General features: G+C 33.1%; 3 protein-coding genes, 1 long non-coding RNA gene and 2 pseudogenes across 9 annotated transcripts; 1 reads left to right on the top strand and 5 right to left on the bottom strand.

Moving 5' to 3' along the window:
* Nucleotides 1–1,622: 1,622 nt before the first annotated feature.
* On the bottom strand, nucleotides 1,623–5,539 carry LOC105630581 (cytochrome P450 CYP749A22). 5 transcript variants are annotated; one of them, XM_020677960.3, is made up of 7 exons: nucleotides 4,675–5,539; nucleotides 3,852–4,044; nucleotides 3,553–3,776; nucleotides 3,234–3,472; nucleotides 2,587–2,962; nucleotides 1,957–2,364; nucleotides 1,623–1,812 (listed from the first exon to the last, which is right to left on the bottom strand). In XM_020677960.3, the coding sequence occupies exons 1-7, from the start codon at nucleotides 4,798–4,800 to the stop codon at nucleotides 1,738–1,740; spliced, it is 1,641 nt and encodes a 546-aa protein (XP_020533619.1). In that variant the 5' UTR covers nucleotides 4,801–5,539; the 3' UTR covers nucleotides 1,623–1,737. The 5 variants fall into 5 exon arrangements, with proteins under 5 accessions (XP_020533619.1, XP_012067825.2, XP_089577950.1 ...); XM_012212435.4 differs by having other exon boundaries at nucleotides 2,587–2,965; XM_089721824.1 differs by having other exon boundaries at nucleotides 1,623–2,364.
* Nucleotides 5,540–5,692: 153 nt separating this feature from the next.
* LOC149496409 (receptor-like protein kinase FERONIA pseudogene) lies at nucleotides 5,693–8,238 on the bottom strand (annotated as a pseudogene).
* Nucleotides 8,239–9,910: 1,672 nt separating this feature from the next.
* Nucleotides 9,911–12,510, top strand: LOC149496410 (receptor-like protein kinase FERONIA pseudogene; annotated as a pseudogene).
* Nucleotides 12,511–15,019: 2,509 nt separating this feature from the next.
* On the bottom strand, nucleotides 15,020–16,744 carry LOC105630968 (receptor-like protein kinase FERONIA). Its single transcript, XM_089721899.1, has one exon. The coding sequence runs from the start codon at nucleotides 16,633–16,635 to the stop codon at nucleotides 15,199–15,201; it is 1,437 nt and encodes a 478-aa protein (XP_089578025.1). The 5' UTR covers nucleotides 16,636–16,744; the 3' UTR covers nucleotides 15,020–15,198.
* A 559-nt stretch (nucleotides 16,745–17,303) lies between these two features.
* On the bottom strand, nucleotides 17,304–23,793 carry EMB2766 (structural constituent of nuclear pore). The gene is made up of 9 exons (XM_012212433.4): nucleotides 22,126–23,793; nucleotides 20,442–20,538; nucleotides 20,072–20,150; nucleotides 19,548–19,670; nucleotides 19,104–19,181; nucleotides 18,359–18,462; nucleotides 17,923–18,010; nucleotides 17,707–17,805; nucleotides 17,304–17,567 (listed from the first exon to the last, which is right to left on the bottom strand). Exons 1-9 carry the CDS (start codon nucleotides 23,744–23,746, stop codon nucleotides 17,481–17,483), a joined length of 2,376 nt encoding a protein of 791 aa, XP_012067823.1. The 5' UTR covers nucleotides 23,747–23,793; the 3' UTR covers nucleotides 17,304–17,480.
* A 1,173-nt stretch (nucleotides 23,794–24,966) lies between these two features.
* LOC110009158 (uncharacterized) lies at nucleotides 24,967–26,742 on the bottom strand. 2 transcript variants are annotated; one of them, XR_005178218.1, is made up of 4 exons: nucleotides 26,639–26,729; nucleotides 26,306–26,465; nucleotides 26,041–26,080; nucleotides 24,967–25,397 (listed from the first exon to the last, which is right to left on the bottom strand). It is a non-coding gene; the product is annotated as an uncharacterized LOC110009158 (long non-coding RNA). The 2 variants fall into 2 exon arrangements; XR_002284015.2 differs by lacking the exon at nucleotides 26,306–26,465 and having other exon boundaries at nucleotides 26,639–26,742.
* Nucleotides 26,743–27,100: the final 358 nt, after the last annotated feature.

Genomic DNA, 27,100 nt, shown 5'->3' on the forward strand with positions numbered 1-27,100 from the left:
AACAATCTTTATATACACAAAATTCTAGAAAATATTCACGATTTTTTTATGTATTTCACAACCTAATTATTCTTTAATGCACTTATTAGCGTAGTGAAATTTATATGTAGAATTAATTTTCAAGTATAAAAAATATGACTTATTTAATTGTTACTTAATTTAATTGTAATTTGAATGTCTCAATTTCATTTGATTCTAAATATAATAAAGTGTAGCTTAAAAAATCAAGTTAAAGGAAAATTAAGTGACATATGATTATTTATGTCTCATAAATCATTAAGACACTTGGAAGAATATGATTTGTTAATTGATGAGGTAAAAACAAAATAAATGTCTGAGCATATGCATTGATAATCTTATCAGTTCAATGCTTTATATGGAGTTATTAGATGATGAAAGAGAAATACCCTATTTTAATAAAAGTAAATAAGAATTTTTAAAAAATTTTTATTTTATTTTTAATTTATAGTCAGAAATACCCTATTTTAATAAAAGTTTTTATTTCTATTGATTTGATTCATGGGTGGGTAATCAACTCAGTCTAAACCTTGGCTACTTGGTTTAGGCTATAGGCCATTGAATTCTTAAAATGGGTCATACAAAAAGTTTAACAATAACCACTCAGAAAGTAGAAAATGATTTCTCCAAAAAAAAAAAAAATTCTAAGAAAATAAAGGGAAATTTTAATTAAGGTTGTTGAATAGGAAATAGTAATAAATAATTAAAAATCCTCTCACCGACCCAAACGCTGACGGACTTTTGTTCAACAGCCTACTCAAAATGTATTAATAAATAATAATCACATAGAAAATTAATATGATAAATTAATTTTATTGACTTGTGAAAGATGGGAATGGATTAACATAAATTAAGGATAGTGGATGAAGCCTTAGAATTACTCTCTCTTTTTAAACATCTCCAATGTATTGCTGAAAGTAGACGGAAGGCATGACAGCTTGTCATAAATGGTGGCAGCCATGAATACACTTTTTTTTTTTTTTTTTTTTTTTAATACTAAAAGCTCAGACAAGAACTAAACTGAACAAAGTTGAAGGTATGACTTCTTATTTAAATTAGAATAATTGAGTTATTTAAATTACAAAATCAATACATACTTGTTCGTTTTCTTTTTTGTTTGCTTGGCTAATCTGATCCAGAAAGCAAGAAAGCACACTATAATAAATGCCATGACAACTCCAATAATTTTGACTAGTCTTTTCTTTGAACTGGTTGATGATGATACAGAAGATCCCTCCTGATTCTGCATTTGAGGAGGATTAAGTCCAGCAAGATTTCCACCATAATTGTTTAATTTGAATATCTCTATTCCATTTAAGAAAGAATCATAATATTGAGGCTTGGTTTCTGTGTTAGGGTGCAGGTCAAGCCAAAGATTCTGAATCCCTTCTTTTCCCAGTGGGATCATTACGACATAGTCTTTGTAGACTGGAACACCTTGCCCACCGCTCCACGCAATAACATCTGCTTGACCCTGAGCCGTTTCTTCGTTCATATATATAGAAAATACCTTCTGGTTTATTTTTGTTATACTCCTATCAAGCTCACAGAAATGGAGCCTGACAAGATATAAAAATCCGGTCTCAACAGGAAAAAACCAACTTAAGTTAAAATGTAAATTGATTCTAGGATCAAAACCCATGAAACGAGCAGTGCCGTATACTAACTAAATCAGGTGCAGTGTGTGCTGGTACTGTTGGTGTGTATTATATTCCACATTCATAAATGCAAATTCCTGCAAATTCCTGTGCACCAACACATAGTCTGGTATTCCACATTCATAAATGTAAATTCCTGCACACCAAAACATAACCTAATGGTAAGTATATATATATACGACTTAAAAATAAATTTATATTTGAATCCCTTCCCTCAATACTTTAAAAAAAAAAAAAAAATGCAAATTCGTTTTCTACTTCACAATGCCTCAAGAATGACCTGAACTCCATGTTGTGGACACATTGTGAGAATTTGAACAGGTGAATGTACATAAGAAGGGGAGAGAGTGAACTTGTAGCGCTGCAAAATCATTGAAAGAGCAATTTTCTTTTCTGTAATTGCAAAGTTCAAGCCAACACAAGTTCTGGGTCCCAAACCAAAAGGAAGAAATGAAGAGACACTGTTGTTAGTAGCTTTAGCCACTCCTCCTGCAAATCTTTCTGGTTTAAAAAGATAAGCATCTTCTCCCCATATTTTATAGTCTGTGTGAAGTGCTAGTGTTGGAATATATGTTTCTATCTTGTTTGGAATATTTAGTTGCCCCAGTCTGACTTCTCTTTGGACTTCCCTTGTTACATGAAAGACTGGAGGATATAGCCTTAGAGATTCATTAATGATTATATTCATCTGCAAAGGAGAAAAACATTGGAGAAAATAAATTTGTGTCATCCCAAACAAGTTCATAAATTTAGTTAGTAGATAATACTAAAGGCGAGCACAATTTGGTTCAAAAGAAAAAAAAAAAGGACTGAAATGATATTTTTTTAATGAAATTTCAGTTATTTTGGTTTTCTTCAGTCTTTATTATCCAAACTGACCAATGCTTGCCCCTAGCTAAGGTTTACTTACAGTTTTCAATCTTGCAACCCCATCAGCAGTTGGATTCTGCTGGCCAAATAGTTCAAGGACCTCTTTTCTAGCTTCATCTTGCCAATCTGTGTGAATTGCTAGAAGAAGAACTGTCCAAGTAAGTGAGCTTGCAGTAGTTTCTTGTCCAGCGACATAGAAAGTCTTGCATTCATCAATCATGTCATCTATAGATATTCTCTTATTCTTATCAGGATCATTATAAGCTTTGATAAGTAATCCAAGAAAATCACTACCATAGCCATCCAATTCACCCATCATTGTTGCTTTCTCTCTTTTCTTTATCATATTGATAATGGTGTCTCTTATCTCTTTTTGGATTTTATCCAATTCAAGTTCATCCCCTGTTTTCAGAAATCTTCTGAAACAATAAATAGTGGATGTTTCAATACCAAAAAAATAGCAAGTTTATTTTTCAAAAGAATTAATAAAATTTGTTTGTTATATTAGAATTCTAATTAAAAATAGATTTTATTGAAGTCCTCGTCAAATATAGAAATATCAAAAAAATAAAAAATAAAAAAAGATTTCTTATGAACCAATATGAAAAATATGAAATCCTGTTCCAAGAATTGCATACAATTCCCAAATTAAGAGTGACTTAAAAGGAGTAGGGAAAGAAAGCTTACTTAATTCCTGGACAAGGAATTCTCACTTTATAGTGGTTTCTTGCAACAATGAAGATCATCTTCTTCAACATATCAAATACTTCCTCTCCTTCCAAATAGGAGCTTCCAAAAGCTGTTCTTGAGATTATTTCTGATGTTAAAACCTTGAATTCTTGAAATACTTCAATCTCCTTTCCGTCGTGATGTCTCCATCTTTCAACCATCATTTCCACACTTGCTAGCATTGCGGGAACCATACCCTGCAAGGAAAATCTATTAATTTTCTTCATAATAAAAACCTTAAAGTTCAACTTAAATAACATAAAAAGGAAGTAATTACCTTCAAGTTTTCTCCATGAAAAGCATAATTAGCAAGTTTACGCATCTTCAGCCATTTTTCGCCTGTGGATAACACAAGTCCATCTCCTAATACCATCTTAATGTAATCTTGGAACCCTATTTTGCAATATGTTTCTTCTTTATTGTTCAGAATCTCTTTAACCAGTTCAGGTTCTGTAACTGTCAGTTGAGCTCTTGCACCGTACCAAAGAAGAAAGTTCATTCCTGCATAATCAATAAAATTAGGGGCATTAATTAGACTTTTAATTGAAATTCAAAAAACAAAAGGGTTAATATTACCATAGAGCTTCATCCAAGAATAAATGTGTGGTTGAATTCTTGGAAGTATGTGATGTGACAATTCCATAGGATTGTAAATTGCTTCCTTTCTCATTTTGGCTATTTGTTTAGTGTTCCCATGGAGGAATCTGTAAGAAGGGCCTTTTATTCCTTGTGACCTCATTATTGACTGTATGCAAATTGGCACCAACCACTGTTTGTGAAGAAACTTGCCAAGAATCAGAAGGAAATATAAACAGAAACAACCCAAAAGATAAATGACCGAGTTTTCCATCACCATTTCAGAAATTTCTTGTTGTCTCACAAGGAAAGAGACATTACTAAATAAACTGAGGAAGTGAAACTTTGATTCCAGGCTGCAATATTCTTAGATAAAGAAAAACTTATTGAGAAAAAAAAAAAAAAGAGAGGAGTGTATGCTTATTGAGGACAATGAATATAATCTTCTTAACAAACAGAAAATAATATGAATAAAAAAAGCATCAACACGAGCTAAAAAAGACAAGAACAAAAATCACATTAAACATTTAGATATTACAAGTGTATTATTAATTATTATGTCCTTAGTACATCATATGAAAAATAAATAATTATTTATTAATAGCACAAGTTATCCTGTCAAAATCACTTTGCTGTCTAGAGTAATTTAACTGTCACAGACGAATCTGCCAAAAATCAGAATAAATTATGCAAGACATTACAGAAACACTATTGAATGGATATCTGGCTTAATAGAACAATAAAAATTGAAAAAGAAAAAAAGTGATATCAATTATAGTCTCTTAATTTTCTACTTCCTCTTTCAATCCGCATTTTCTTGTACCTGTAGCGCCAATGCCAGACTATGAAGCACATCTCCCACGGATGACCTTTGGGTTCGTGGAACTGATAAGCATTTTACTGCAATTCCCACGAATGCAATGAGAGAAGAGTAGCAATTTAAACTCATGCATGCTTAGTAATGACCACTTGAAGTATTTTGTCAGACGCAACCAAGCAAAACCATAATATTTACCCTTGTCCATCATATCATTCCCATTCTAGTCCTGCCTCAACTCATGAGCAAGGTGTTATTAGAGCACTTATTAATCTTGAATTTCATATCGGCATTTTCACAAGCACCTTCATCTTTCTCTGACAGAGAATTATATTCTTCTATCCCGTCTAAATCTCCGGTTCATCTTCTTTAAGCATCGCCAAAACCACATGCTGCCACCTAATTTGATGATCAGCACACCTGTGGAACCATGTTTTTCCATATAAATCTCCAATATCTTTCTTACTTGCCTCATCACCCAAAGTACTCCCAAGAACAAAGAATAAATATGGTTTCAGAAAAAATCTAGTTTTAATTTCTCTTGAACAAAACCAGATTTGTTCCACGTTATATCGTAATTTCTACTATTTGGGAATTTCACATCAACATCACGAATTGAAGAACACGAATTGCTTTGGATTCTGGATCATAGCTACCGTCTCTAATCGAAACATTCGAATGGAATATCGGATCTTTAAATTCCTTCAAGATGCTTCACATTCGACTCATGCTTTTGCTCAGATCTTCCTGGACATCAATAATTTCTTGTACATGGAATGGTATAATTTTCTTTCTTATTTTGCTTTACTGGAGACCTCATAGCCGATTGCAGATCTCTAGATTCCTGAATCGATTCTCCATAAGTAGGAGTATTGCATCTTCATCCTCCATTATTGATTTAAAATTTAAACCATAAAATAGAAGACTAGCCGAAAGAACAAGAAGGCACAGAAAAAATAAAAATGGGAAAGGAGAAGAGAAAGAAGAACAGAGTATAGGAAAGGGAAAACAGAGAGAAAATACGTAGATGTTGAGATAGATTGATTTGATTATTCTATTGGTGCTTGCACTGGTTTCTAGCTTAGTACAATCAACAATAATTGGAAACAAGAGAAAAAACAAGTGATATCAATTTTCGTCCCTTAACTCTGTACTTCCTCTTTCCAATCCTCATTTTCTTGTGCCTGTAATGCTAATTCCAGACTATGAACCACATCTCCCATGGCTGGCCTTTGGGTTCGCGGAACTGATAAGCATTTTACTGCAATTTCCACGAATGCAATGAGAGAAGCAGTAGCAATCTTTCCTCTCAAAGAAGGATCAATTATGCAATTAATGGTACCATTTCTACTGCATTCCAGAGCCCATCCAGCTAAACTAACCTTACCTTCCTCTTCTTCCACCAACACAGCTGGTCTTGCACATAGTACCTCATATAACACTACACCAAAAGAATAAACATCTGATTTCTTGCTCAGTGTTCTAGTTCTGTAGTATTCTGGGTCTAAATACCCAAACGTACCCTTCACTTGAGTTTTAACATGGCTGGTTGATGCTGTAATGGCGCCTAACCTTGACAACCCAAAATCTGAGACCTTTGCCATCCATTCTTCATCTAACAATATATTGGTAGACTGACTTAATGTCGCGGTGAATAATCGAATTCTTTGTTCCGCAATGAAGATAATGTAATCCTCGAGCTGCACCAATGCAAATCTTGAGCCTTTGATTCCATGACAATGGTGGATTGTTACTTCCCTTGTACAGATGATCGCGGAGAGTGCCACATGGCATGTACTCGTAGACTAGAATTAGTTCATTGTGTTCTTGGCAAAAACCAAGTAATGAGACTAAGTTCATGTGATGAATTGTTGGAAGCAAATCAATTTCAGTTAGAAACTCCTGCATCCCTTGTTGAGACTTTGGACCTTTTCTCTTTATAGCAACTTGAGTGGTACCTCCATTTATTGAACCTCTGTAAACCTTACCAAAACCACCCTCACCGATCACTAGAGCTTCACTAAAATTGTTGGTGGCGAGTTTGATATCTGACAATTTAAATTGGTAACAGAGCCAGGTTGATGGTATAGCTGATACTTTTGAATGGTCATCTGAATTCATTTTTCTCCGCCGGTAAAGTATGAAACATAAAATTAAAGTCCCACCAGAACAAACTACAACGCATCCGATGATTATCATAATGAGTCGAATCTTGTTGTTTGGTTTTCCAATTCTTGATTGAACGCTTGAAGCAAGGTTGTTGTTTGCATCACTGATTTTTATGATCTCAACTCCATTTAAAATTGCATTCTGAAATTTAGGCTTTGACTGTGAATTTGGATGCAAAGCTAGCCACAATTTCTGATTCGTTTCTCCTGTCTCTTCTTCTGGAACCATAACCACATAGTCTTTGAAAATTGCAACGAATGGAGCTCCAGCCAGAGCAATTACGTCCAAACTTTTCTCCACCGTCCTATTGTTAATATAAACTGTAAACACTCTCTGATTAACCTCTGTTACGTCATAAGAAATCTCACAAAGATGAAGCCTAACAAGATATTTGAAACCCGTTTCGACAAGGAATCTCCATGTGAGGTTGTAGCTCAAGTTAACAGCATCATCACTGCCCATTATGCGGGCTGAGTCGTACAGAAACGTGGGTGCAGCATACTCAGACATGTATCCCCAAAGTACCTTTATCGTTTCATATGCATAAATGAGACTGCCTGTAGTAGAATTACCAAAAATGAAGCTGGAGTCATCTATCCATTGCCACTGTTCTTTTTTGTCAGATAATTCACTTCCTGTACGCATAATTACTCTATGAAGTATCTCGAAGGCTGGCTTACGACTAACGGCTGCATAATTGGAGAAATTGGATGGAAAGTTGTAGATTTCTATTCCATTGACGAAGGCATAAGCTCCTCTGGGTGATGATGATGGGATAAAAGAGATATCCAATATGTTATCTTTCAAGTAAACAACAAAATCTTTTGTAAAATAAGGCGATTGTAAAGTCTCAGCCATAATATGAGGGCTGAAGTTGTTTAAAAGAGTGTATTGGCCAGAAACCACTGAAAAACGAGCGTTAAAGTAACTTGACGATGGATAAAAGTGAAGCCGGATGAATTTGAATCCGGGAGAAAAGGGGAAAGCATAGGAAAAGTGCGAGTGGAATACGCGTGCAGTAGAATATGGAATCTCAGGCACAACAATTAATGGACTTGAAGCTACAGAAATTGTTGTTGATCTCTCATAATCTGGAGGCATAAACTTTGAGCCTCTATCACCAGTCCAATTTTTTCCATTGAATGATACAGATTCAGCAGATCCACAGTTGAGGAGAATTTTACTCTTCTCAGTTGAAGAAGAAGAAGAAGTGTTGGTGGATGCACAAGTTATGGAATCAAATAAAAAGTAGAGGCATAAAAGGGTAAAGATTGAGCAATACCAAGGATACATTGAAGATATTTGAAGGTAGTATTTCTAAAGCTTGATCCACTGTCCTTCGTGTTAATCAAGTTCCTCTTTAAATTCAATAAAGAATTATTAGATAGTAATGTTATTTCAGTCAGATGAGTCTCTCATATATTAAAAAAAAAAAAGTCAATAACTGTATTTTTTTTTATTAATATTTTATATATGATTACTATTCTATTAACATTTTTTTAATGGTCACCGAAAGTGGTATTTTTTTTTTATTAATATTTTTATTAATATTTACCATTCTATTATGTCTAACAACCTCCGCTTCGTCTTAGAAGCCTGATACCACTTTCGGTGTTTCATAATTTTGCAGAAAGGACAAACAACTTTTTTCATGTAAGCGTTTTATTGACTACTTTCCGGCTCCGGAGCCACGCTTTGACTGCTGTTTATACGCTTCTTCACGACCAACATTCATAGTCGATTTATATATTATTATTATTATTATTATTATTATTATTATTATTATATATAAATATTTTAGATTTTTTAAGTAAATATTTAGATTTTTCTATGTTGATTCTTAATTATTAGAAATTACTTCTACTTTTAAAGGGCCTTGACACAATTATTTATTTACTTATTTTAAAGGAAGAAGAAGATAATGTGAGTATTTATATGGAGTAAGCGGAATTATTATGATTTGCATAATGATAATCACGAATCGAATTAAATTAAAATTGAGTAGAAATCGATACAATTAAAGTCGGCATTAAAATAATGATTTTAATTCTAAACTGTAACATAAATTATGTATTAATGATTTGTTTTTTATTTTTCATTTTTTTAAATCAAAATTGCAGTTTTGATTTGAAATAAGCAATTGTGATTTGAAACTGTGAAAAGATATTTTAAAAAAATCTCAATATTGTTTTTTGTTTTATTATATTTTTTAAAACAAATTTTAGTATAATTTTTGTTTTGTTTTATTGTTCCAAAATTGTCTTCAAACCACCTAAAAGCAATTCATAGTCCCGGTTTCATCATTTTATAATTATAACCAATGGTTTTGAAGAAATAAAACGACAACCGTGTCTAGATATTTTACATGTAATGTTGGTTCTATATCCAACTATTCTATCTTTCCATTCTTTTTTTTTCCTCTTCTTCAACCACCTAAATTGCACTTTGATATTTATTGGAAATATCATTAACTCTTTTTTAGAAACAATTGACTAATTATACTTCCTCATATTACATAATGTTTTTTCTTAATTTGATTTGTATATAAATTAATAAAAATTACTTAATACCATTAAAATATAATTTTTACTTTATATAAAATAAATTTTTGTTTTGTTTTTCCTAGTATATCATTGTATTAGTATTCCGGTTAAAAATTAAATGATATTAAATTTTTATTAAAAGTATTAAAATTATTAAAATTATTTATCAATAATTAAGGTAAGTAGTTAATGTATAAGTGAAAAATTAAAGGTTAATACTTTAATTTTGTTTATATCAAGATTTAATTAATGAATATTTATTATTGAGAAACGCATATATTAAATAAAAAAAAAAGATAAAACAATAAAATTTTAATATATACTTGTGAAGAGGGAAATGAACGACAATTGACGCACAGAGGAAAAAATAGAACAAGAATAACTGAGGGAAAAAAAAGTGTAAGAATTCAATCAATAATTACCATTTTGTCCCACTGGTTACAGCTGGCTTGGGATGGAAATTTCAAGCAGATGTCGGTTGACGTTGACTTGGAAGACTTTGGAAGTAAATATAGTAGCAGAACTCCAGTAGCTGTCCCTCACTGAAATGACAAAGTTAGAATAAATAAAACACCCACCATGAAAACTTGCTCTGTGTTCATCTTTCAACTTATGTATATCACCTTCCATCTCAAGTTATCTGTTTTTGCAGCTTACCCTCCATATGAGCCCTTAGAAAATGTTGCACTGGATTGTGGTTCCTCTGTTTTGCATACTTCGTCCTTTGATGGCCGGAACTGGACTAATGATGCAACTTTCATCTCGCAATCGCAAACTAACTCCACTGCGACATCTATAATCTCTTCCATTGACCCAGGAGTCCCTCAAGTTCCTTACAAGACTGCTAGGCTCTTCTTTTCTGAATTTACCTACACCTTCAATTTAACACCAGGTCCCAAGTTTCTTCGTCTTCACTTCTATCCAACCTCTTATCCTGGTTTTGATGCTTCCAAAGCATTCATTTCAGTTACAGGAGGTAACCATACTCTTCTAAGCAATTTCAGCGCTTCTCTTGCTGCAAATTACAAGAATGTTTATGCTTTTTTCAAGGAATTCATAGTCCATGTGCAAAACCATTCGCTTCGACTAACATTTAGCCCTTCTTCAAATGCTTCTGATGCATTTGCTTTTGTGAATGGGATTGAACTTGTTTCAATGCCTCTGAATCTCTACATACGGGGTGAAAATGTTCCTCTTCCTTTTGTTGGGTATCCTAATAATCCTATCAGACTAGATACCACATATGCACTTGAAACAGTTTACAGAATAAATGTAGGTGGCGATGACATTTCTCCTAAATCAGATACAGGGATGTTTCGCACTTGGATAAAAGACGATCAATACTTGTTTGGAGCTGCTGCTGGGCAAGTAGCATTCGGTTCCGATCTTCAGGTCAAGTACACACCAATGGTACCAGCGTACACTGCACCTGATTTAGTATACCGCACTGCTTGTTTCATGCGTTCTGATAATAGAATCAATTTAAATTTTTACTTAAGTTGGTTTTTTCCTGTTGAGACTGGATTCTTGTATCTTGTGAGGCTCCATTTCTGTGAGCTTGGTTGGAGTATAACAAAAATAAACCAGAAGGTATTTTCTATATATATGAACAATGAAACGGTTGAGAGTCAAGCAGATGTGATTGCGTGGAGCGGTGGGCAAGGTGTTCCTGTCTACAAAGACTATGTCGTAATGATCCCACAGGGAAAAAATGGGATTCAGGATCTTTGGCTTGACCTGCACCCTAGCACAGAAACCAGGCCTGAATATTATGATTCTTTCTTAAATGGAGTAGAGATATTCAGATTAAGCTATTATGGCGGAAATCTTGCTGTACCTCAATATCATGAGGGATCGCTAGTTAATTCATCTTCTATATTATCATCAACAATAAGTTCAAAGAAAAGACTAGCTAAAATTATTGGAGGCTCAGCTGGTGGGTTGGTCATGGCATTTATTATAGTGTGCTCCCTTGCTTTCTGGATCAGAGTAGCAAACGAAAGAGCAAAGAAGAAGAACAAGTCACCGTTTCGCTATTTTACAATGAAGGAGATCAAAGCAGCCACGAATAACTTTGACGAGGGAAGGATGATTGGTACCGCAGGATTTGGTGTGGTTTATAAAGGTTATATTGATGGCGAAACAACTACAGTTGCGATTAAGCGTAGCAATAAGGCACAAGGTCATAATGCATTTCAATCTGAGATCAAAACACTCTCTCTAATCCGTCATCAAAATGTTGTTTCTTTGATGGGTTATTGCAGTGATAAACAGGAGATGATCTTGGTCTTTGAGTATATGCCTAAAGGTACTCTGTTCGAGCACCTTCATTTTTCTAATGAACAGCAAAAGATGCCTTTTTCTTGGAACCAACGGCTACATATATGCATTGGAGCCGCACAGGGCTTATGCTACCTGCATACAGGAATGAAGTTTCAGATAGTCCATCGCGATGTCAAGACCAGCAATATCCTGTTGGATGAGAATTGGGTGGCCAAGATTGCAGATTTTGGTTTGTCTAAAATAGATCCTACTAATGGAAGCACCAAAGTTATGGGTAGTATTGGGTATATAGACCCGGAATACTGTCGTCTTCTTAAATTGACAGATAAATCTGATGTATACTCTTTTGGGGTAGTTCTGTTGGAGGTACTTTCTGCCAAGTTTGTGGTGAATTATAATTGTAATGACAATGAGGAGAATGAAGATGCTGTAAGTTTTGTTGAATGGGCCTTAAATTGTTATGAAAAGGGAGATTTGGAAAATCTCATTGATCCTCATTTGGAAGGTAAGATTACACCAGCATCTCTTGCAAAGTTTATGGAGATTACCCAGAAATGCTTGGCGGAGCAGGGGCTGGATCGGCCATCGATAAGCCAGGTGCTTTGGAGCTTAGAGTCGGCACTGGAATTGCAAATTCATGGCAACAGTGAGGATAGGAAAGTGATTTCCGGTAACTCGGATTTGACTCTAGGAGTTGAATTTTCTGAGATAATGATGCCAGTTGGGAGATAAAATGAATTTTGTGAGTAAGAAAATCAAGTTTGGTATTTACGTATAATTAATTCTACTCGCGCACACATGTGTATATATAAAAGAATAATACAATTTAGTTTATGGTCATCCTCAATCATGAGACTTCAAATTATATATATATACAAAGTGATTTTAAAGGGATAAATGGAAGGGAAAGAAACTTAATTTTAGAGGGAAATGTATGCATTAAATACATGTCCTCATAATTAATTATTTTACTTCACTTTATCACATAATTAATTATATATGTTGTTGAAAATGATGACAACCATTAAATTTGAACTTAAAAGAAATCGTTTTTGACATCATCATGTTTATTGGTTATATTTAATTTGATTCAAGCTAATCAAAATAATTTATGTACATAATAAAAATTTGAAGTCTAAAATGAATTCTATAAGGGCTGAATAACACCTTAGTACTTATAAATTAGATTGGCAACCTAATCGGTATCGTGACCGGATTAAGGTTGGATCGGATTTGACAGATTCAACTAGATTCTTAATTTTTATTTTTTAATATTTTTACATATGTGTGTGTATATATATAGCAACAAAATAATTTTCAACTCAGTTTTCTAAAAAAAAATTAAATTTTTTCCAAAATAATCAGTTTTTATGAAGAAAATCTGGTTTTATCAAGAAAATTCAGTTTTATCACAGGTTCAACTTGATTTTCGAAAAAAAAAAAATTTTTTTTTTTTTTTTTTAAAATCGATCCAAGTTGCTAATGGAATCGAACAATCAATTGGTTTTGGTTTTGGTTTAGGTTTAACTGGTTTGACCGGTCAATCTGATCCGATTCCAATAATACTTTATATGAATATCTTTTTAATTTATTTGAGAGGATACAAAATCTTAACCTATTGAAACAACTTGTAATTTTATTTTCAAAACTCTCATATTTTAAATAAATCAAAAATTCAGATTTTTGATTTGAATCTGTAAATGAGAGAATAGAATGATAGATTAATTTTTTGTTAGAAAGAACTAAATCATATATATATATATAAATATATATATATAAGAAAATCATTGTGTTCAATTATTAGTTACCGTTAAAATATCAAACGATCACAAAAAATATGATAGAAACAAAAGAGAAAAAAAAAAAAACCTTGTTCATGTTCTTGTTGGAGATTTCACTTGAAAGATTGAAACTTAATTCTTCGTTCAGGAAGGAGAGAATAAATAGAGAGAGAGAGAGAAAGGAAAAAAGATAAGTTTTATAATTTTAAATTTTACAAAGGATTATTAAACTACAGATTGATTAGGGATTGAAAATTATTTTTTAAAATAATAATTATCTATAATAATTATGTAAATTGCCATGGTGATAAAAAGTTACAATTTTTTGGAAAAAGAACAAAATAAATGATAAAAAGTATTAAAAGTAAGAAAATTTATTAAAAAAAGGAAAAAATGAATACTGAAATAGGAGAGTGCTATGTCAGTTTTTTGAACTTTTTTTTTGCTTCAAGATTATATATATATATATATATATATATATATATGACTTATTTAATTGTTACTTAATTTAATTGTAATTTGAATGTCTTAATTTCATTTGATTCCAAATATAACAAAGTGTAGCTAAAAAAATCAAGTTAAAGGAAAATTAATTGACATATGATTATTTATGTCTCGTATATCACTAAAACACTTGGAAGAATATAATTTATTAACTGATAAGGTAAAAACAAAATACATGTCGAGCATGTGCATTGATAATTTCATTCGGTCAATGCTTTGTTTGGAATTATTAGATGATGAAAGAGAAATATTTTAAATTCAAATTTTAAATCTCTCTCTCTCTCCTTGTCAAATTTACCAATTTTAAATAAGGATGAAGGTGACATTGGACATACTAAATATGAATAAAAGTGTCATTTTAAATGTTATAATCCTAGATCACCATGAGCCAAAACCCTCTCTCCTATATAAAATATAATTTCTCTTCTTATTTTTTACTGTCTTTACTGTCTATATTCATTGTTCAACAACTAGTCCACTTAGACTAATCAGCAAAAATTAATATTCCAACTTAGTAGTCGATGCATATGCATATCATAACATAATGTATATAGTTTTCACTCACAGAAAATACTTATTTAGACCAGATTTACGGCTTTATCTATAAATCAAGTAAAAGTAAATAAAAATTTTTATTTTATTTTTAATGTATAATCAGAAATACTTTATTTTAATAAATATTTTTATTTTTATTAGTTTGATTAATGGGTGGGTAATCAACTCAGACTAAACCTTGGCTAATTGATTCAGGTTATAGGCCATTGAATTCTTAAAATGGGTCATACAAAAAGTTTAATAATAAACCACTCAAAAGGTAGAAAATGATTTCTCCAAAAAAAAAAAAATCTAAGAAAATAAAAGGGAAAATTTAATTAAGGTTGTTGAATAGGAAATAGTAATAAATAATTAAAAATCCTCTCACCGCCCAAACGCTGACGGACTTAATAAATAATAATCACATAGAAAATTAATATGATAAATTAATTTTATTGACTTGTGAAAGATGGGAATGGATTAACATAAATTAAGGATAGTGGATGAAGCTTTAGAATTACTCTGTCTTTTTAAACATCTCCAATGTATTGCTGAAAGTAGACGGAAGACATGACAGCTTGTCATAAATGGTGGCAGCCATGAACACACTTTTTTTTTTTCTTTTTTTTTAATACTAAAAGCTCAGACAAGAACTAAACTGAACAAAGTTGAAGGTATGACTTCTTATTTAAATTAGAATAATTGAATTATTTAAATTACAAAATCAATACATACTTGTTCGTTTTCTTTTTTGTTTGCTTGGCTAATCTGATCCAGAAAGCAAGAAAGCACACTATAATAAATGCCATGACAGCTCCAATAATTCTGACTAGTCTTTTCTCTGAACTGGTTGATGACGATACGGAAGATCCCTCGTGATTCTGCATTTGAGGAGGATTAAGTCCAGCAAGATTTCCACCATAATTGTTTAATTTGAATACCTCTATTCCATTTAAGAAAGAATCATAATATTGAGGCTTGGTTTCTGTGTTAGGGCGCAGGTCAAGCGAAAGATTCTGAATCCCTTCTTTTCCCACTGGGATCATTACGACATAGTCTTTGTAGACTGGAACACCTTGCCCACCGCTCCACGTAATGACATCTGCTTGACCCTGAGCCGTTTCTTCGTTCATATATATAGAAAATACCTTCTGGTTTATTTTTGTTATACTCCTATCAAGCTCACAGAAATGGAGCCTGACAAGATATAAAAATCCGGTCTCAACAGGAAAAAACCAACTTAAGTTAAAATGTAAATTGATTCTAGGATCAAAACCCATGAAACGAGCAGTGCCGTATACTAAATCAGGTGCAGTGTGTGCTGGTACTGTTGGTGTGTACTTGACCTGAAGATCGTAATCGGATGCTAAGTGCCCAAAATTGGCTCCAAATATGTATTGATCATCTCTTTTCCAAGTGCGGAACATCCCTGAATCTGATTTGGGAGAAATGTCTTCGCCTCCTACGTTGATTCTGTAAACTGTTTCAAGTGCATATGTGTTATCTAGTCTGATAGGATTATAAAGATATCCGACAAAAGGAAGAGGAACATTTTCGCCCCGTACATAGAGATTGCGAGGCATTGAAACGACTTCAATCCCGTTCACAAAGGCAAATGCATCAGAAGCATTTGAAGAAGGACTAAATGTTAGTCGAAGCGAATGGTTTTTCACATGGACTATGAATTCCTTCGAAAAAGCATAAACATCCTTGTAATTTGCAGCAAGAGAGGCGCTGAAATTGCTCAGAAGAGTATGGTTACCTTCCGTAACTGAAAGGAATGCTTTGGAAGCATCAAAACCAGGATAAGAGGTTGGATAGAAGTGAAGACGGAGAAACTTGGGACCTGGTGTTAAATTGAAGGTGTAGGTAAATTCAGAAAAGAAGAGCCTAGCAGTCTTGTAAGGAACTTGAGGGACTCCTGGGTCAATGGAAGAAACTATTGAGGCTGCAGTAGAGTTGCTTTGCGAGATGAAAGTTCCATCAGAAGTCCAGTTCCGGCCATCAAAGGACAGAGTTTGAAAATCAAAGGAACCACAATCCAGTGCAATATTTTCTAAGGGCTCATATGGAGGGTAAGCTGCAAAAACAGATAACTTCAGATGGAAGGTGATATACACAAGTTGAAAGATGAAGACTGAGCAAGTTTTCATGGTGGGTGTTTTATTTATTTATTTTTAACTTCTTTGTTGTTTCAAGGTGACATCTCCTGCAGTTATGCTTGCTTCTATATACTTCCAAAGTTTAATTAAAGTATTCCAAGTCAACGAATCATTTCTAATCTCATTAGCTGGAAGGGAAATTTGTGTTAAAAAAAAAAAATCGCAAATTAATATACACTTGACTATACCCAGTTCCAATCATACCGCATTTCGGGCAACTAAGATATTATAATTGTTGAATTCGGACCAAACCATGTTTTTGATATATATATATATATATATATATATATATATATATATAATATATATATATATATATATATATATATAATCCTAAAGAAAAAAAAAAAAAACTTTTAAAAAGTTGAGTTAACAGTATGGTTTCCTCGCATTTCTATTTATCTTTTTTTTACAAATTCTTATTTATTATTCACTTTTTAATTTATGATGATGATAATAATTAAGAGTTTCAAATTTTAATCATATAATATTTTCATAATCTAATTAACAAATTATATATATTAAAATCTCAATTTATATATATTTCTCTCTATTTTTCATGAGATTCTCTCTTACCATTTTCTTTCAATTAATGCAAGAGCTTATTATTTTTCCGTTGTTATTTTTCCACTTGTGTTTAGATGGAAGGAAAATAAAAATGAGGAAATAAAAATAATATAATTTTACTTTGTTTGAAAATATCTGAACATGAAAGTAAAGAAAATCTATAAATGAGCATCACAATTGACGCCGAAAATGTCAAAATGGGCATTCTCATTGTACATGATTAAAGAGAACAAAAAGAAATATGAAGAAAAAAGCAAACTTATGGAGGATCACATCCAAAATTTTGGACCCAACAGATCCTCTGCTGCAGAACCTTGGGTAGCAAGCTTCTGGATACGCGAAGAGAATTCTTCAGCCTATTAAGAGGTCAGTGATCTTGCATTAATAAGTAAAGTATAAATATACATATACATATAACACAAACCTACCCAAAAATAAATAGTCACCAAAATATCACAAAAGTAAAATCAAATGATGGAAAAAAAATTCACTGACCTTCTCATCAATCCACATCAAAGAACTTAGCTGATTGTTTAGTATTCGGACAACCACATCCAATGGAGTCATCCTATCAATCGTATCTAGTTCACCACCCTAAATAAATTTTTTTAAAAAAAAAAAGAAAGAAAAGAAAAGACATTGTAAGCAATATCTATCATAATTTATTGTAAAACCTATCTGGGGAGTAAAATCAAGGAACTAGAGGTTAACCTGGCTGGAATTCAGGGTGTCAATAACAGATTTGACCTGCTCCGTCATATGCTCTAAATCCCTCTCTATAAGCTCAGCCTGTTCGTACCTGAAATGAAGAAAAGGTAAAAGGGGGAAACAAAAAGGAGTTCAAAAATAGAAAGGGCAAGGAACAAGGAAAAACTTGTTATGCAAGCCCTACTTCTCACAACATGCCTGTTAAGTAACTTTCCAAAAAAAGAAAAAAAAAATTCTGTCAGAAAAATCAGAATTCAGAAAGTTCAGTTTCCCAGACAACCAAAATTTCTTATGACAGTCTCTTTTCAACTAATTTAATCAATACTACTTGGACCCAGATTAAATCAAGCACCAGAGCAGACGATTAAGACTGCAGCTGCAACTTTCACCTTTGTAGCAAGTTGGGGGCCAACAGAAATAAGAAAGACCAAGTTCTTACATTGCATCTCGTGTTGATGCAGCTTCATCATCAAGAAGTAACCCACGCTCGTCCTTATAAATGCGCTCAGCTTCTTCTTCCATGCTCTGCAATGCCTTATCAACCTAGCAACATTAACAAAATTAATTAAACATATCCTTCACAAAGATCATGAATGATTGGCATGCTTTATTCAGATGCATTTTTGAGGAGGTTAAATAATTGAAAATGTGGGAATCACATAAGGATCAAAGACAAGGATAATATTATAATAAAACTTGATGTCCATACAGAAGAAATATTCAGCTTTTATTTCGCAGTTACAAGTGTTAATTTTTGCCTCGTCTTTTGAGGTACTTAAAGCTCAATTCTGGATCTCTTCTAAAAGGTTTACTTCAAGGAAAGGAATTAAATGTCATCATGACAGGAGGGACAGATTTATGTCTTAGCACTGCCCCTTCTCATGCCAATAATCTAAAATGATGGTCAAGAACTGGATATTTACATTTAGCATTGACCATGCAAAAGGATACCATTCAGAGGATGGCTGTAGGGAAACCAATGCATTAGCATCTTGCGCACATTCTGCCCATCTCATTCATGGACACGAGAGCAAGACTTTTTCAGGATAATAGCACAATTACCTGTTGAGCTATTGGCCAACTAACCAATAATTAAGGTTTTTTTCTCTTCAAAAACAACCAATCATAAAATCAAGAGAACTTTATGAATGAAAACATGTATGCTAAAGAACTCGCAGAAGTACCTCCTGTTGATGGGTCTCAATTAATTCCAACTGTCGTTCCAAACTAGCTTGTGTCTCAACCACTTTTGCCACTTCAATCTAAAAGAATAATTTATGTATTAGGTAATAAAACAAAAAGATAACTACAAAATGCAATAACATAATTTTAGACCATAACCTGTAAACTAAAATGCTGTCACAGGCAAAGCAAAAAATTTGATTATCATATTCAAAGTGATGAAATGGAAAAAATGGAAAAATTAGTTCAACACATTCATGATGGTAGTAGTCATTTTCTTCTCACAACAACAGAGCATAAAGAATTGATGCCTTAATATATACAAGCCATGTCATTACACAGCAATTATATCAATAATATATCTACAAGACAAATGATGCAACGAAAACTATGTCATCTCATTCATAATATGATATCTTCTGCTAAACAATAAGAAATATAACTACCTCAAGCCTAAGAAGAACATCACGATTTTGCAAGATCCTCTTATCCCATTCAGCTATTGCAGCAGCTTGTTTCCGAAATTTCCCAGTACGCTCTTGTAGCTCAGCATTCCAGTCTTTGATTATCTTCAAACAGAAGAAATACATATATATTCAAAAAGAATGAATAGAGGGACAGAAATCAAAAGGCAGAAAATGTATAGGCCAAATCACATAAATAAGATAAGGTGATGATTAAACAATAGCGGACATTTAGCAAACTGGCTGGCGACTGCCACACAGTTTTAGCGGACAAGTCAATGATCCTGTAATCAATTGAATTGATTATTTTGCAACTCTCTTTCCCATAAACACGCACATAGATTTACATACATACAGTTGTATCTTCTATGAGGGATAACAATCATCTGCATGACTATGGTTAGTTCGATATACGGTAAATAAAGATTGTAGTATGATTAAAAAGTAAGATAACACAAAAATAATGAGTGAGGGGTCAAAAGAGAAATTATGTATCTATGAAATACCTCCTCAACAGTCTTCCCTGTAATCTCAGATGGTAACTTCGGTGTAGCAGATACAGCAGCACTAACACTTGAACTTGTCCTATTAGAGAACCAGCACATGAGCGTAAATGCCAAAATATTATCCACCGCCATAAAAACTTCATGTCAATTTAATGCCACTAGTAATATTTCGACTAAGCAAAAACGCATAATGGGCCTAAATGCAAGATATACTGGAAACAGATGCAAAATTGTAACAAGATCTGATATAAAAAGCATGCATCTACAGAAGATCTCACAGGCAAAAGTGGCAAAGTTTCAATTTTTAATAATAACAAAGGATGGTTAGACACTGGCAAAAAATTAGGCTATCAGGAAAGGAAATACAGACCCACTACTGGAAGCCACAGCAAGAGACAGTGTCGTCTGAGCTGTTGTAGTACTTGAACTAGTTGCTGTTGCTGCTGCAGAAGTAGAAGTAGGAATACCTGCAGAATGGCTCGTGTGAGAACTTAAATCCTGAACTTATCTAAGAATCCTTGAGATCCAGACAGAAGCAATGAAAAAAAAAAAAAAAATACATAAAACTCAAATATTTAGACACACTTTGAGAAGACAGATAAAGATGAAAATATGACGGCCACAAAAAGAATAACTCAAAAGCTGATACCATGAATTGTTTAACTTAGAAAAGATGCAATGGAGGTGCTACCAATTAGCTCATGTGAAATGAGAGAAAAAGCAGAGGGGAAGAAGACAATGATGAAACTGGAGAAATATATAATGCTCATCCATCTCAACAAAATAGACCTTCGCCTAGACAAGAGCAACCAATACCCTTTCCTTCCATGCTACCTCTCGTTATATCAATTTCACTTGATAAAGCCACATGTTTCTGCTCCATCTCCATCAGATGTTTCTTTAAAGGATCTACTTGTTGTCTCATTTGATCGAACCATTAAGGGCATCATAATAGGAAGCTGCTGCAATTTCATCAACTCTTCACTACAACCATTCCACATTAAACCAACAGCAATAGCATCTGCTGTTTGTGCCTCTATTAGATGTAATTCATGTGACTAATGTGTCTCCATGATATTTCTGCAGATTCGATTCACAACATCAGCTACTAATTCTAGGATTGCCAGCTTACCAACCACAGTTGTCAAAATGCTTCCACTAGTAATCGTACCATACTTTATCATTATAAAGGTTATATTGTGTGCTTCTGAGGAGAATTAACATATTTATCCACATATTCATGAACAGAAGATAAATCTGAGTCCCAACATCACTAACAACTCCTTATTTCATAGGCAAGTGCCATCCAAAATAAAGCTAACATCTTCAACCTCCTTTTGGAGTATTATTTCCCCAACACTATCCACACTAGCAATGTCTATACTGGTCATAAACATAGTGATGCAATTGGCAAAAAAGCAGCAGAATAGACTATTTCTGGAACAGGCACCTCGTTCATAGGAACAGAACATATAAAAACAATTCTATAGATGCTCCATTTTCCTGCAAACAAGTCACTTTAATCTCCTTACCCTCACTCCCATCATCTTGATCTCTCACCTCCCTATCCCCATGCACAACACCTAGGAATATTGACTTCTTTGCTATATCATCTTCTGCCGGCCCACTGTCATTTTCCTCCCCATCCTCACCAATGCCTAAGACCCACTACTAGGATAGCAGAATAACCCACACATCCTTCAGCTGAGGAAAGAGGGCATCTTAAAATGCATCAAATAAGAGGAAACTTCATCTCAATCCAACTAGCAAATTGAACAGGGATTTTCCTTCACCTCTACCCAGTAGTTGTTCCAAACAAAATAAAAATAATTAAGTCTATAATAGCTTTCAAAGTCACAGAAATCAAGCATTTTATGTCCAAAATTGACTGGACCACATATGCTTCTTCTAGTAGTTTAGTAGAAATAGTTAATCTAACAGGAATGCATAAGGAAAAAAATAACGGAAAAAAAGGCACTCACAGGCATATAAAATACAATGCTCATGGAACAAAAATAGAAGATCTCAAGCAGGACAAAGATTAAGATACTCACTGAATAAGGGTGCAGCAGCAGTCGATTGAGCTTGTGACGTTGAGGCAGGCACTGATGTTTTGTTTGACAAGGGAAATCCAGTAAAAGCAGCATTCGCTGATGAGGCAGTTGTATTGGCTGTTCCAATACCCGTGAAGGAATTAGTAGTTCCAGAAGAAGCAGCTGTGCTAGCTGTAGTTGCAGAAGAAGACGAACTCACACTAAATGCAGTAAATGCAGGCAAAGAAAGCGTTGAAGTGGTAGCAGAAGAAGAAGCCACTGTACTACCAGCAGCTGGAGTCAAAGAATTTGTGGTTGTGACTGTAGAAAACAATGGCGAAGGAGATGTTGGTTTTGCAGCAACAGTGGTGGAAGTTGCTGGAGCAGATGAATACGCTGCATTGCTAAAGCTGAAGGAAGATTGGGACGATGCAGAAGACGGTGTCAAAAACGAGAAGCCAGAAGCACTCGCCGAAGATGCAGAAGATGGTGTCCCAAAAGAGAAGCTTGAAACGCTAGCTGCTGAAGATTGCGTCAGAGAAGGAGCGGCTGATGAAGACACAGTGGTAGTTGATGTTACACTTGGAGTGCTTTTTGGAAAGGAAAATCCTGGTGGAGTGCTGGAGAAAGACAAACCGGGGCTTGAATTTGAAGGAGTTGCAGAGAACAAATTAGATGAGAATGAAGTTGTTGAAGCTGAAGAAGATGATAAAGCATTTGCGGAAGAGGCAAACAAGTTAGATGTACCAGTGGTATTTGAAGCGCCAGATGAGCCAAAAAGGGACGGTCCAGAACTTGTTCCTGTTCCGGATGAAGACGTCCCAAACAAGAATGAACCTGAACTTGCAGTGGATGAGGATATACCAAATGGAGATGGCCCAGAACTGACTGCAGGCGAAGTTGCTCCAAACAATGACGGGGCAGAACTCGCCGCTGATGAAGAAGTTGTGCCAAAAGGGGGCGAAGGAGAACTTGTTATAGACAAAGTTGTGCCAAACTGGGTCGAAACAGAACTGGCTGCTGATGAGGTTGTTCCGAATTGTGGTGAAATGCTTGTTCCAAACAATGATGATGACGTACTCCCGCCAAATACAGACGTGCCGGTGCTGGCAGACGCTGTGCCAAGCAGAGGTGAACCAGAACTTGCCGCAGAAGAAACAGTCCCAAACAAGGAAGAAGCAGAACTAGCCGCGGCTGAAACTGCCCCAAACAGGTTTGAACCAGAACCTGCAGGTGAAGCAGCTTGCCCAAACGGTGATGAGGTGGAAATAGGCACAGAACCAAAGAGGGACGGAGTGGTAGTAGTAGCAGCAGGAGCTGAACCAAAAGACAAGGATAAGGCAGGGCCGGAAGAAGAAGAAGAGGAGGAGGAGGAGGAGGAGAATCCAAAACCAAATGAAGAGGCGGTAGGAGCTGAGCTAGGGTTAGAGTTTGACGAAGTGTTAAAGGAAAATGATAATGGGGAGGAAGAAGAGGATGCGGAGCTAGGGTTAGCGGCAGCAAAAGAGGAGGACCCGAAAGAGAATAAGGAAGCACTGGTTGTGGGTCCGAATGAGGGAGCGGAGGATCCAAATGAGAAGGGTGAGGAGGAGGAGGAGGAGGAGGATTGAGAGGATGACGATGCGAAAGAGAAGCCTGACATTGTCGCGCTCTTTCCCTCACTGCTACTATGGAGCTGACGGGGGTTTCTCCGTTTTGAAGCAAAGGTTTTGGACGTTTTGGCCCCTGAAACGATGTCGCTTTAACCTTGCTGTAGCACCAGCCTGAAAGAAATTGGCGAGTCCCGATTAAATTAATTTTCATATTTATTGAATTATTGAAAAATTATTTTTATTGTATGATTATTTTCTATAATATACAATTTTATTTTTACCCAGTATTTGTTTAAAATATATATTCTTATTTTTTTCCTCCATTACATTGTTTTTTCTTTTGTCAATCTTTTGTTCTCATATTAATTAAATCTCATTATTTGATAACTTAATTAGATTTTTTTTATTTTTGATTTTTGTACATATGATGTTGGGTATTCTTTAGTAGTATTAAATATTTAGACTAATTGTCCATATTTATATTTAACTTTTTAAATTTTTTTAGTTTTATATTAGACCATTTATAGTTACTATAGATTATATTTTGTAGTTTGTACCTTATAATATATAAATTATAATTAGTGTACATATATTATCTTTTTTAATATCCTTTTTTTAAAGCCCACAAATAAATTTATTAGGAGATGAGAGAAAAATGAAAATCATAGCATGAAAGGTAAATACAAATAAAAATATAATTTAATATCTAATTCATAAACAAACAAAAATTATTGAAATCAAGAATTTAGTCCTACCATAATAGTTGTTACGTAGTAGCTAAAGAATAAAGACCTACAAAATTACCGAAATATGAAATCCAAACATGTAGTAAATGAAATTTGCAAAAAGAAGAAGAAAAATTGATCAAGCATAAAAATATAAAAAATAAAAAGAAAAAAAATATAAAAGAGCTAATGTTAGCTCGAGAAGAAAAAGAAGAGACAATAGTGTATCCGAATTTGAAATTCTACTTTATCAAACTAAGCTTTTAATTAGAATTTAAAAATATTTGGTGCTTTTTCTAAGTAAAGGTAGGCACTTGCACAGATTGATTTAGTAATTTATTTTAATAGTTTATAATTTGTAAGTACATATAAAAAATGTATGTTATGAATTGTATTTAATATATTATTAAATTATAGTGTTATAGTATTCATTAATCCTGTCTAAGTTTTATTTCAAGTTAATAATTCAAATAATTTAACATTGTATCTTATCATAAGATAATTATAATTTAATTATTATTAATAAATATTAATTCCACAAAATATAGAAAAATAAAGGAAAGAAACTATAATATAGAACAATTATGCTACAAATAAGAAAGTTCAAATTGAAGAATTGGTAGCGTTTGAATTACAACAAACGCAAATTTGCCTTTGTTGCACTTTGCACTTTGAAAAAGGAATTAGTTAGGTTGCTCCATCTGACCACGGGCAAAGGCTCTAGCACAACATCTAGTAATTGATGGACACTCCTTTGACAATTACAGGTTTTTCAAGAGCAATGACATGTAATTTCTACCTTGACCTTCTTTTTGAGGCACACTGTTAGATTTTTTTTCCCCATTTGCTGGCTTGGAAGGAGATTGATCTCTCTTAGCAAAACCAGAAAACATTGATTTTGTATGATTACGATCTGCAGGTTCCTCCTTAGATGCATCTTTCACTTCGGAGCCAGCACACGAATCTCATCATCCATCTGGACATTATAAAGAAACTCAATTTATGCCTTTATACTTCATAAACCAGATGATAGCAGGGGACAAAACCAGCAAAGCCAAGCATAATATACCTAGAAACATAAAACAGACATCAAACTTATGTAGAACGCAAGCAATGCAACAAAGATCATAAAGCGCCTTTCTTGTACATTAGAAAGAAAAGAATATTTTTCTATGAATGCAACAAAGAATAAAAAAAGAATATATAAAGAATTATTACCTATTCGAATGTTAAAAGTTCAAAAATTAATGCTTCAAATACATAAAATGATATATTGAGCAATAAAAAGAAAAAGAAATAGAAAAAGGAAAAGAAAATAAAAGAAAAATTAATGATTTTCCACCAATCAAAAGGGAATTGAAACTTCTTGCTAAGTTAATAACCATCTTTAGGTTTTTTGGGTCCCTATTAAAAATAATGAAGAATGATAAAAACAAAAAGCATTAAGCCTAAAAAACATTTTTTCTTTTACCATTAACAATCCAAATAGTTCAAGAAAACAACAATATAATGATATATTTGAGAATAAAAAGAAATAGGAACAGAAAAAGAAAAAGAAAATAGAAGAAATATGACTACTTAATTAACTGGGTTTGAAGAAAAATACAGATTCTATATACCTTCTTTTGTGCATCATCAAGGCATCCAAAGCATAGATCTCTGAAATGGGAAAAAGAAAAGAAGAAGAGAAAGAAAGCAATTATAAACAAAGAAATTCATAATAAAAGCTCCAAAAAAAAAAATATACATTAATATTACTATGATGATAACTACATGAATTAAAATATAAAAACTGAAAAAAACTACATGAATTAAAATGTAAAAAAATATAACAATGAATAGAAAATTTTTTTATTCATAAAATTTTTATTCGCAAATATATACATTTCCTAACTCCATTACTGCATTAAGAGAATAAACTAAGGTAGAGATTGTAGGCTTGCAGCTAACAATTAGTGATCATTCTTGAAAATTAGATTGATCATTTCTTGATTTGCAAGATTTTCAATATCGACAGTGGACGCTAGCTTGTGCAGCTTTAGAGCTGTAGATGAGAAAATAGAATGATAGATTAATTTTTTGTTAAAAAGAAATGAATCATATCATATATATATATCAAAATAAAAGAAAAAACTATAAAGAAAATCATTGTGTTCAATTATTAGTTAACCGTTAAAACATCAAACAATCACAAAAATATGGTAGAAAAAAAAATACCTTAGTTCATGATTCCTGTTGGAGATTCCGCTTGAGAAATAGAATGTTGAAACTTAATTCTTCGTTTAGGAAGGAGAGAATAAATAGAGAAAGAGAAAGGAGAAGAGATAAATTTTAGAATTTTAAATTTTATAAAGGACGTTAGACTACCGATCAATTAGGATTGAAAATTATTTTTTAAAATAATAATTATCTCTAATAATTATCTTAATTGCCATGATGATAAAAATTTACAAATTTGTGGAAAAAGGAAAAAATAAATGATAAAAAGTATTAAAACTAAGAAAATTTATAAAAAAAGAAAAAAAGGAATACTGAGACAGGAGAGTGACATGTCAGATTTTTTTTGCTTCAGGATTATTTTTTTATATATATATATATATATATATATATATATATATATAAAAGTATTTAATTTTATATTTATATATTTTTATTAATTAACTTTATTTTTTTATAAAC

The sequence above is a fragment of the Jatropha curcas genome, chromosome 5 (genome assembly GCF_041381405.1).
Source record: "Jatropha curcas cultivar XTBG-Jc1 chromosome 5, XTBG_Jcur_1.0, whole genome shotgun sequence".
NCBI classification, from domain to species: Eukaryota; Viridiplantae; Streptophyta; class Magnoliopsida; order Malpighiales; family Euphorbiaceae; genus Jatropha; species Jatropha curcas.